Source organism: Montipora capricornis, chromosome 7 (assembly GCF_036669925.1).
Source record: "Montipora capricornis isolate CH-2021 chromosome 7, ASM3666992v2, whole genome shotgun sequence".
Taxonomy (NCBI): domain Eukaryota; kingdom Metazoa; phylum Cnidaria; class Anthozoa; order Scleractinia; family Acroporidae; genus Montipora; species Montipora capricornis.
This window is the reverse complement of record NC_090889.1, coordinates 12,221,153-12,233,197: the sequence shown is the minus strand read 5'-3', so window position 1 is coordinate 12,233,197 and position 12,045 is coordinate 12,221,153. Positions and strand designations below refer to the sequence as shown.

Below are 12,045 nucleotides of genomic sequence, written 5' to 3'. Positions count from 1 at the left end.
ATGCATGTGTATGCTGCTGAATTAATATATGCAGCACAGGAGTTTCAGGCTTTCAGACTTTTAAACTTATGTTTTCTGTTTACACCCTGAAATTTTAAGCTAGTGAGTAAATGACATCACTTTTCCCTAGATCGAACCCTCAGAGGTCCAATCGTTCAGTTTGAAACGTGAGTAATGGCAGACTGTGAAATCCAAAACTTCACTCAAAGTAAACAGCCTTTGGATAACAGACCTTAACATTTTGCCAGTCAAGTGTTGAGCAATCACACTTTCAAAATCTGAAGAAAAAAAGGAAGTGATTTTTTGGTCATAGTAACTGTGGCACTTAAACAATAGGGTAATTCTGTAGATCTGCCAGTGATGAAGTAAGAAGCTAAAGTAGTATGCGATCATTAATTTTATCCAGCTGGTCTGTCCATGGAAATTCACATGAAGCTGTTACTGATGTGGTAAAAAGCTTAACTACTGGATCATATTTTAACCAGACCTATTCATGGAAGTTTCCATAGATGTGCTAGTGATGTGGTAAAAAGTTTACGTATGGGATCATATTTCAACTAGGCCTGTTTGTGGAAATTTCCATAAAGCTGTTAGCGATGTGGCAAAAAGCTAAAGTATGGGATCATATTTTATCCAGACCTGTTCATGGAAATTTCCATAAAACTGTTAGTGATGTGACAAAAAGTTAAAATATGGGATCATATTTTATCCAGGCCTGTTCATGGAAATTTCCATAGATCTGCTAGTGGTGTGTTTAAAAGTTTAAATATGGGATCTTATATATTTCATCCAGGCCTGTTTATGGAAATTTCCATAAAGCTGTTCACGTGGTTTGTGGTGTGGCAAAAAGCTTAAGTATGGGATCATATTTTATTGAGACGTGTTTATGGAAATTTCCATAGATCTGCTAGTGATTCGGTTAAAAGTTTAAATAATATGGGATCATATCTTATCCAGGCCTGTTTATGGAAATTTCCATAAAGCTGTTTGTGGTGTGGCAAAAAGCTTAAGTATCGAATCATATTTTATTGAGACGTGTTTATGGAAATTTCCATAAAGGTGTTAGTGATGTGGCAAAAAGCTAAGTATGGATCATATTTTATCCAGACCTGTTCATGGAAATTTCCATAGGTCTGCTAGTGATGTGGTTAAAAGTTTAAATATGGGATAAAATCTTATCCAGGCCTGTTTATGGAAATTTCCACAAAGCTGTTTGTGATGTGGCAAAAAGCTTAAGTATGGGATCATATTTTATCCAGACCTGTTCATGGAAATTTCCATAGATCTGCAAGTGATGTGGTTAAAAGTTTAAATATGGAATCATATCTTATCCAGGACTGTTTATGGAAATTTCCATAAAGCTGTTAGTGATGTGGCAAACAGCTTAAGTATGGGATCATATTTTATCCAGACCTGTTCATGGAAATTTCCATAAAACTGTTAGTCATGTGGCAAAAAGTTAAAATATGGGATCATATTTTATCGAGACCTGTTCATCGAAATTCCCGTAGATCTGCTAGTGATGTGGTTAAAAGTTTAAATATGGGATCATATCTTATCTATGCCTGTTTATGGAAATTTCCATAAAGCTGTTAGTGATGTGGCAAAACGCTAAAGTATGGATCTTATTTTATCCAGACCTGTTCATGGAAATTTCAATAGATCTGCTAGTGATGTGGTTAAAAGTTTACATATGGGATCATATTTTATCCAGGCCTGTTTATGGAAATTTCCATAAATCTGTTAGTCATGTGGCAAAAAGCTAAAGTATGGGATCACATTTTATCCAGACCTGTTCATGGAAATTTCCATAAAACTGTTAGTCATGTGGCAAAAAGTTAAAATATGGGATCATATTTTATCCAGGCATGTTCATGGAAATTTCCATAGATCTGCTAGTGATGTGGGTAAAAGTTTAAATATGGGATCAAATCTTATCCAGGCCTGTTTATGGAAATTTCCATAAAGCTGTTAGTGATGTGGCAAACAGCTTAAGTATGGGATCATATTTTATTCAGACCTGTTCATGCAAATTTCCATAGATCTGCTAGTGATGTGGTTAAAAGTTTACATATGGGATCACATTTTATCCAGGCCTGTTTACGGAAATTTCCACAAAGCTGTTTGTGATGTGGCAAAAAGCTAAAGTATGGGATCATATTTTATCCAGACCTGTTCATGGAAATTTCCATAGATCTACTAGTGATGTGGTTAACAGTTTACATATGGGATCATATTTTATCCAGGCCTGTTTATGGAAATTTCCACATTGCTGTTAGTGCTTATCCAGACCTGTTCATGGAAATTTCCATAGATCTGTTAGTGATGTTGTAAATGGTTAAAGTATGGGATCTTTTTATCCATAGCTGTTCATGGAAATTTCTATAAATCTCGTAGTGATGTGATAAAAAGTTAAAGTTTAGAGTCATATTTTATCCAGACCTGTTTATGGAAATTTCCATAAAGCTGGTAGTGATGTGGTAAAAAGGTGAAGTACGGGACCATATTTTATATAGACCTGTTCATGGAAATTTCTATAAAACTGCTAGTGATGTGGTAAAAGGTTTAAAGTATGGGTTGATATATCATCCAGACCTGTTCATGGAAAATTCTATACATCTGTTAGTGGTGTTGTAAATAGTTGAAGTATGGTATAATTTTATCCATACCTGTTCATAGCAATATCTATAGATCTGCTGGTGGAAAGTTAAAAAGTTGTGAAGTTTCTTTTCGATAGTGGTTTCAATTCACGTGGTGTTAAATTGATAACCACGATTTCATGAATAAAGTTTTCCTTATCGTTAAGTGTCCCATACCGTGGTTAAAAATTGAGAGTAAGATGCTTATATCAGCCAACGTTCTTGACATTGGCAAATAACGCCAATTTAGATTACGTAGTTTACCAAAATTGCCTTACTTCAGAAAATGCCAACTTAAAAAATTACGTGTTCTTCATTTTCCGTTTTGACTTTAAAAGCGATCCAGTTACAGGATAGTTCGCACGTATTGTACAAGGTGAAGAAGACGGAATAATCTTCAAAGACTTGCGAAAGCGTTAAGTTATATTTTGGAATGATGTTTTCGTTGCCGTAGCTGTCGTCTTTGCTTAAACTCCATAGTGAGAGCACTCGCCTCCCACCAATGTGGCCTGGGTTCCAATTTCATAATTAGCATTGTATGTGGGTTGAGTTTGTTGGTTCTCTACTTAGAGAGAGGTTTCTTTCCGGGTAAATCCTTTCTTGACCAAGTTTTTTTCGGTCAAGACGGCTGGACATTGGTCTCGTTCTTTTTTTGCTTGTTTACGGTTTCGACTTCGTCTCGGTCCATAAACACGCAAAAAAAAAAGAACTTAGCCAATATCCAGCCATCTTGACCTCTCACTTGGTCAATAACCCATATATATCAAGCACATAATACAACTACCGCACCTCTCTCTTTTTTGGCTGTTTCTGATTTCACGGAACTTGGAGAGCTTTTTGGACGGGTTGGCTTTGGAGGAAAAAGCACCTCTAGGTCCACCTTCTTCAGGGCCTTTATGCACCATCGCATGAGAGAGCTCTCACTTTTCTGCACGCTGGGGGGCCTAGAGATGTCAACAGTACCGTGATAAGCTGGTCTTTTCCAATCCGTTTTGTCCATAAATTGCGTAATATCATCGTTATGGAGCTCAAAAATGCCCTTATCTGCCTCCTTTTTACTTAAATTGGAAGTCTCTGTCATTTCTTTTTTCTGTCTCAAACTTCCATTCACGGACCGTCCATGTTTTTGTGATGTATTTTCCCGCCTGTTTCGGGCTAGCGCAAAAATCGTCACCGGAGTTACGTTCATAGAATTCTTAGAAATTTCACTTGGCGAATCGGTGCGCCTTCTGCCATTGTAAACCGGTAATACGCTTTCTTTAAGTGTTACACTGCTGTTGTGCACTCTTGAAAAGGGTGAATTTCTGCGAGTTGCTAAATGTCGTAGGTTTCGATGCCGCCGTCGATTATCACCACCGGACAACTTCACTTTCTTTTGCCCTTGTTCACCTCCCTTGCCATGAAGCAAAGACGATAACCGCGTTTTCCCACATGAAGTCCCAGCTTCATCGATTCCTTCAACCTCGTCATGTTCGTCGAAGGCGTCCATTACTTCCGCCCTTTCCGAGACTTTACCTTGTCCGTGTTGCAGCTCCTCAAAAACTGGGCCTGTGTAACTCACCATAGAATAATCTATGTCTAGAAGCTCTTCACTTCTCTGTGTTTTTAAAATTTCTCCATTTTTTTCGTTTGTACCATCTAATGCAGAATTTTGATCTTCATTCTGAATCTCCTCCGCAGTATTCCATACTATTGTCTTGCCACTTAATTGGGTCTTGGCTTTGTTACCCTCGGTTTCATCCTGCGGACCCCCTTCATCTACGGGAAAAATGGAACACTAAAGTCACCCAAACGAGTAATGTGAGAAATACATAAAAGATATTACGATATGCATCGTCAAATGGGAACTCGGAGAAATCCGAGCCCCAGATGGGCTTTAAACCCACCACTCTCCATGATATAGTACGGATGTTCTGACTACTAAGATACTGGAAACTCTGTGGTGAGCATGGGTGAAATGTGGGTATAATCTTACTATCATACTATAATTCTATAATTCTTTATATAATAACGCAAGTTATCATCGCATTTTGATTGGTTCCTGCCTATGATCGATAAGAGGACCGACGCACGATTGACGTCACCATCAGCTTTCATGCAAATAAGGTATAATTCTTTATTATATAAAACAAATAGACTCCATGTTGCCGTGCGTCTGTTCAGTAACAGATCACAGAAGATGTCAAAATCTGGTAATAACATCAGTGACACACTCGGCTATCGCCTCATGTGCCCCTATTTTGTTCTTACCACATTTTGACGTCATCTGTGATCTATATATTACTGAACAGACGCACGGCAACATGGAATCTATTTGTTAAATAATACTAAAGTCACACGATAATTCTTACAAATGTCGCTTTCACTGTGAACCTAAAGCCGGTTACACACAAGGAAGTTTTCTTTGACAAGTTTTATAAACTGGAGAGTAAAAAAAAAAAAAGCTTTCCTTGTTTAGTGTTCTTGTTCAAATTGCGGAGAGCTCAGTGGTGTTGCTCTCGTGCTTGCTACATCACTCTTCCCCTGGAACCCCTACGCTCAAGAGAAAGCTATCCTGCGGGGAATATGAAAGATTTTTCTCTCGCTCATTTTTCCCGCGGTCGAAAAATCGAAAAATCTTTCATGTTTTCCCACGGAAACGCTGGCTATGTAGGCTAAGAGAAACCTTGTGGAGTACCAAAATAGATTACTAGAGGGATCGAAACAAGAAACCACTTAAGAGCTGAATTTCCTAATTTAGATATTGCTGCACTAAAAGGTAAAAGACTGCATATCTTTATGATTAAGCTTGGAATTGTTACCGAAATATGTACTTTAAAAATTTTTTTTTTTCCTTTTTTGGCGCCCCGCGTTTTCGGTTTCGTTGTCCTCTGCGTACTTGTATCGCTGGCGTCAGTGAAAACTTGTCAAAGCAAACTCGTTTATTTGTTCACACGAGCAAATAAAACTCGTCAACGCAAAACTTGTGAAAGGAAACTTGTGGCATCACACGACCCAACGAAAATTGTCCATGACACTTGCCGAGGAAAACTACAGTAGCTCGTGCGTAACCTGCTTAACGGCGGTCCGTGTTGCTTTTTCGTTAATGAAGTTTTTAATCATTGTGCATAGATTTTTGGTGTATCATTTTACCCACTTGTAATGCACAGCCATCATTTTGGGGTTTGCACAACGCAATATCCCCTCCTACCCACTCGAAAAAAGCATTGATCGGGAAATGGAATCTAACGCATGAAAGGAAGCATAGTAACAACAACAACAAATGCTCGGGACGAATCTGTAACTCTGGAATCTTCGGCCAGAGAAGTGGAGACACCTTGGTAGGATACTGTACCTTTCGCTGTTCCAGTATCAGTTGCCTTTGTTTGGTTCTCTTTCGTTTGCGCATGCACTCCATTCTGTATCGTGGCAAGGGGTTCCTTTGAGAGCCAAGAGCCACCTGGGTTACTACCCTTGGACGGCGTTTCTCCTCCACCTTCTGGCATGTTCAGTACATGTGCGTTTGTCGTGGGCCGGTATGAAGCATCATCGTTCTTACTTTGGCTCACAGCATCATCCACGTTCATGTCTTCTTTAGTTTCTGTGCTCTCGTTGCCACTCTTGTAACCATCTTGGTTGCCAGACCTTTCTACAGAATCCTCTTTTTCATTTTCCTTTGATTTCTTTGTTTTCTTTACAACTGGCTTTGGAGGATGTCTTGGCTAAGGGTAGAAAATGATATTTATCCCAGTCCCAGTTCCTCCCAACTCTGTGGCTTCATAGCTCAGTTGGTAGAGCATTACACTGGCATCCTAAAGAGTCATGGGTTCGAATCGCGTTGAAACTGCCTGAATGATTTAGGTGTCTATTAGAGACAACAGACCATTTTCAAATCCTCACGGCTGGACTGGATCTAGCATGAAATGGAGGCTAATGCGGGCAAATCTTTTCACACACAAATTAATTTGCCCGCATTAGCCTCCATTTCATGCTAGATCCAGTTCAGCTGTGGCTTAAATTGTCCAGATAAGTGTGACGATCACTTCAATCTTTCATAATCCTTTGTCATTTTCATCTTCCTTTCTCTTGCGGTGCGCCCAGCGCACTCTAAATCCTTGTCATTTTATCGAAAATAAAATTTATTTCTGCCCAGAGTACCATTTGTTTAAGTCAAGCAGTGATGTGCCTTCTCAGCATGATTTTACAGGATTTAATTGTTGCCGGAAGGTCTGGATTTTAATAAGTCTAGATCTTGAGATAAAATTGATTAAAAAGACAAACGCAACTAGATTCATTTTGACAACGTTTCGACGTTTCGACGTTTCGTTTCGTTTCGTTTCGTTGCCTGACGATGACATCGGACGATGTCGAAACGTTGTCAAAATGAATCTAGTTGCGTTTGTCTTTTTAATCAAGGTCCGGATTCTCCTTAAATATTTTTTCCCATTCAACTTACGTCCCAAAAAGGACGTGTTGCCTGGTATATCTGCATGGACCTATGCCAATCTCAAAGGGATAAATTTTATACTGAAGGAAGTAATGTTTGGAAACATTTGTGTGAACCTTTTTTTTCATAAAGAGTATATTCACTTTCAAATTTTCTGGGCGCCGCCATCTTGAACAACTGTGATGTGTTATGGTTGCCTACTTGATTGTTTTAACATGACCTCACAGCGGCCATGTTGGAGGGGTCGTGTTGGACGAGTAAAATATTCTTTTGGGAATTTAACTCCAACTTTATAAAAAATGCTTCCTTTTGTTTTAGTATGCAATTTGCTGCTGGCCACATAAGCGAAAACACTATTGTTTTGACTCACATAACATTTATATTAATAACAATAGTGCAACCGTAACATGTTACAGTTATTCGAGATGACAAAAAACCGCAAAATCTAAAAACAAAAATAGGCGATTCTAAAAATTATTTATATCAGATACAATTTTAATTATAATTTTAAACTTATTTCGCGTTGGAGTCGAGAGTTCCTTTTGTTGAGGAACTACTGGACAACCTACCGTAATTTGTTTACCAATAAACACAAAATAATTTGAGGGACTGGGTGCCGTATTTTAAAGTGTTCACGCATAATTATTTCTGGTTTCACTTGGACATATGAACCAAAAAACAACTTCACCATTTTTACTAGGAAGAAAACGTTTTTCTAAACCAACAATTCTTCGTTTACAATAAAAATGCTCTTCTTGCCGTGAAATTTGTCCCTAGTTTCGCGAGGCCACTTGGCTTGACTGCAACAACTATAAAGGATGACAGCATGTTATGCGGGCGCTATCGACCTATTACCTTAAAACTCTTTGGTTCAGAGTTTTCCGTAGCCACTTTTCTAACAACCGGAGCAGCATAACCGGGACCTCCATGGCCAGACCATAACGACTTGCTGTCGATTGATATATTACCCAGTCTGCCTCTCCGGAAGCTTGGAATAAAAGGGACGTTTCTCTTTCCTTCTTGTTTGAGAGCACCAGTGCATTGATCGCAGGAGGCCTGGCTTCCTTGTACTGGCTCGTCCTTGGCTTTCTCATCTGTTACGAAAAACGATGTTATTGATTTTACAAAATCATAACTTAAAACCATAAGCCTGGATTACACTCGGACACAACAAAAGGACACTATTTGTTGTCCATGACCTTAGACACCTCTTAAAAACAATACAATGTGTGTAGGTGTACTTTACCCTGATAATCTCTCATTACACAGCTATATACACAGATTAATCCCTCACTGCAGGGAATTACACAGAGAAATAGGGGTGTAACAATTCATGTTCCTTTTGATTCGATTCGATTTCGATTTCGATTATTGCCTTTCGGTTTCGATTATTTCGATTCGATTATGCAAAATGTTAATGTTTAATTCTTGCAAGATGATACACAATGTAAACAACATGTACCCTAAACTCTCAATGTGAGGATACAATAGTAACAGGAACATTATTAATCTATTTCAAGGATGCAATAAAAAATAAAAAACATGCAATTTGTCAGTGTTCTTCTTTGAGTTCTTTCTAGAATCTAGATCTAGTGCACTCTCATATTTTTCTTTAAAAAAAGTAACTTGTCTACATGGTCACTATGCAAACATGACCTCTGAGCAGACACAATGTCCCCTGCAGAAGAGAAAACGCTCTCACTGGCCACTGATGTGGCAGGGACACATAGATATTTTTTGGCGAACTTTGACAATGGTCGTTCCTCGCCATGTTTGAGAACGTGACAATGAGCACGCACATGGTTTGCCTTATTGGAAATTCTCAAGGGGTGGTAGAGGGGCAACATTTTTACCAAGCAACATGGCGCAAGAACTGCAAATTAGCGTCTTTGATCGATTGTCAATGAAAAACGCACATCTTATTGAGATCTGGATTCTAAGTTTACAATATAATGACTCACTGTGGGCACTTTTGGAAAGGTATGCAAAAAATTGAACCAAAATCGAAACGAGGAATCAAATAATCGTGAATCGAACCGAACGGTCATAATCGCGATTAATCGAGAATTCGATTAATCGTTACACCCCTACGGAGAAATTCCTCGACATATGTCTTCTGGGAATATGAACAAAGTATTCTTATGAAACAAATATGTTAGGCATATTAAATAGGCCATTTTCATGCTAGATCCAGTCCAGCCGTTAGAATACGAAACTGGCCTATTATAGATATTAATAAAACACATTAAATATCAAACATTTGAGATCAACCTACGTACTATTAGTATTAAAAACACTACACCTTCACTCAGCTCTTCATCGGACTCTTCCTCCTCGAAAACAAACAAAAGTACGATGAATTTACACAATGTCAAAAAAAGGACACGTGTGGCTCACAAAAATGGGACATGTTCAGTAACAAGATATTTCATAAAAAAAACATTAATAAAACTCGCAGGCGTTTTACGCTATCTAAGTAATTGCCAAGTTAATTGCCGCGATAACTGTCATTCTCAAGGGAAGTAAGGATGGCCCTGTGGTAACACTCATGCCTCCCACCTCTGCGGACCGGGGATCACATCCTACGTTCAATCAATCTCAATCTTATCCAAGGGTTTTTCTCCGGGCCCTCCGGTTTTCCTCCCTCGGCAAAATCAACTCCCAGCTTACAACTTACTCCATCTGGCTGTGCTGCTGTGCTCCATGCTCTGCATGGGTCGTGTTCAGTGGCTGAACGACTAGCCGGCTGCACAGCTCCTTCGGTCCGACCCCGTTGAGCTGCACCTTTAGCAATTCAGTCTCTGACTGCGAGAAAGGGCGAGTAGCAAGCCAGATATTATTATTATCATTAATATCTTACATCCTATTATCGTATTCAGTTTTTGCGTTATCAATGTTGATTCTGAGGGATTGAAGTTTTCATGCAACAAACACAGCAATGTTTTTACGGTTTTACTATAAGTAACATTGGAAGAAAATGTTTTCTACCTTTTTTTTAACGAAATAAGTCAATAGTTTTTTTTTAGCTGATAAAAATGCTTGTGTAATTTTATGTGAGTGAATAATAAAGTTGTATTTTATTAATTATTATTATTATTATTATTATTATTTCAATAAAGCAAAGCTTGCAGTTGGTTTAACATTATCATTATTATTATAATTATTATTATTATTGTTATCATTATTATTATTGTTGTTATCATTATGATTATTATGATTATTATGATTATTATTATGATGATGATGATGATTATTATTATTATTCAAATACAATAAAAATATAAATACGATTAGCTAAATGGTGTACATGAGTGGGTTGGTCCGTCAATCTAGTGGGCCAGCCTGCACAGCAAGCATCCCATATGCAGTGCGTTGTGTGACAAATGGTATTCAGAAGCTTTGTGATATCCAGCATCCACTGTCCATGAATTAATCTCAAGCATAACTATTTACAAATGGATCCATATCCAATGATTAGTGCATGACGCACCCTGCAAGCAAAAAGTTCACGGTTCTTTGAAAACAGTCTTCACATAGTAACCTTACCAGGGGAGGGGTGGAGGGCATTGCTGGCTCTGGTGGCGGAGTTCTCGGTGGCGAAGAAACAGGCGAGTCACCAAATTCGGGAAGTTCCCACAATTTTGACCTGGATTGGTGCTCGGACAACGCAACTGAACTAGCCATGGACAATCTCCTTGGTGTGGAGGACGGGGAGAAATAAACTTCGGTTGGTGCGAAAGAAAGGCTGTCTGACATTGAGCTAATTGACTAGAATGAAAAGTACAGAAATGAAAATTCCAATAAAAAGACAAAAAAAGAGGGAGGTTTAACGACCACATCGGTAAGTAATAATTTTTCATACCATAATACATATTTTGCGATTACTCCAAGCTTTTCGAATTGTGCAATGTACATGTCATGGCTCAGTTTTATATTTGGTTAAAAAATTTTCGAGCTAGTTCAATTTCGGTTTTTCCTTTGTTTTCAGATCATGATAATCAGAATTTAAGACAAAGATCAATCAAATTTGAACTGGTTTGAAAAATCTTAAACCCGAAAAAAAAAAAAAAAATAGAACCACAACATATACATGCGCGAAGCTACCTATGGCAGGATTGGTACAAAAGGCGTTAAACGACGGACCAAATATTGCTGCTCACGATGATAACCTAGATTCTTGGCAACAGCGGCGAATGGGCACCTGACAATTAACGACCTCCTTAACACCGGTAGGATGCTCTACCCATTCAGCTACTAGAACTCCCGAGGGTCCAGTACCCTGACCAGGACTCTGATTTTTCAATTCGCCTTCCACCAGTTGCCAAGCAACTGGTTTATCATCCTTCCCAAGGTCAAATTACACATTCAAACAACCGTAACGTCATCGTAACTTGGAACTTGCTCGTTTCACGCCTTTTGTTTTTTGTGATAAAATACATGCCGGACGTGAACTCTGCGCAAGTGCAGCAGGAGTCTATTTTCCACATGAAGCTACCTGCGGCCAACCAGTTATATTATCGAAGCGCTACAATGGCCTTTAAACGTATGACGGGCCACGCCCCTGAATATCTGTCTTCAAAATTTTTAAAGCGTGCCGAGGTGAGCGGTCGTAGCACCAGAAACTCACAATTGTTGAACATTCCACTTTTTAAAACCGCTAGCGGCCAAAGAACCTTTTATTATAGAACAGTTAATTTATGGAACTCTTTAGATTATTCTCTTAAACTGTGTGATTCAGTCACTGTTTTTAAACATCGCCTGAGGACCAAATTACTTAAAGAACTGTAATTTATTAAAAGAGATTTCTTAAAACATAAAACTATAAAAGTTAGAGATAACAAGTTAAACCGACGTTTCGGAGTAGACATCACTCCATTATCAAGGTAAAAATGTTCTATGATGCTAAAATTACAGTATTAAAAACGATTGACGCTAAGAATTAACATAATAAGCACGTGCGAAATTGGCTATAAGAATACT

The 12,045-nt window shown here is 38.4% G+C and overlaps 2 protein-coding genes across 5 annotated transcripts in view; one reads left to right on the top strand and one right to left on the bottom strand.

The window, feature by feature from the left end:
* The window catches only part of LOC138057543 (uncharacterized), a 4,749-nt gene extending 1,843 nt beyond the window's left edge, over window positions 1-2,906 (top strand). The window contains exon 3 of the mRNA XM_068903526.1: window positions 1-2,906. This exon is cut by the window's left edge and continues 572 nt beyond it. The gene's annotated coding sequence lies outside the window, so the exon portion shown is untranslated.
* LOC138058191 (uncharacterized) overlaps window positions 1-10,884 on the bottom strand; it is a 43,569-nt gene extending 32,685 nt beyond the window's left edge. For 3 of the 4 annotated variants that reach the window (XR_011133819.1, XR_011133820.1, XM_068904085.1), the window contains exons 1-5: window positions 10,612-10,884; window positions 9,368-9,398; window positions 7,921-8,159; window positions 5,974-6,340; window positions 3,429-4,397 (exon numbers count right to left, since the gene is read on the bottom strand). Coding sequence is in view for 2 of the 4 variants with exons in the window: in XM_068904085.1 (XP_068760186.1) it covers window positions 3,429-4,397; window positions 5,974-6,340; window positions 7,921-8,159; window positions 9,368-9,398; window positions 10,612-10,821 (1,816 nt within the window). In the remaining 2 variants the exon portion in view is untranslated. The remainder of the gene's footprint in view (window positions 1-3,428; window positions 4,398-5,973; window positions 6,341-7,920; window positions 8,160-9,367; window positions 9,399-10,611) is intronic. The other variant, XM_068904086.1, reaches the window with a different exon arrangement.
* Between the last annotated feature and the right edge of the window lie 1,161 nt (window positions 10,885-12,045).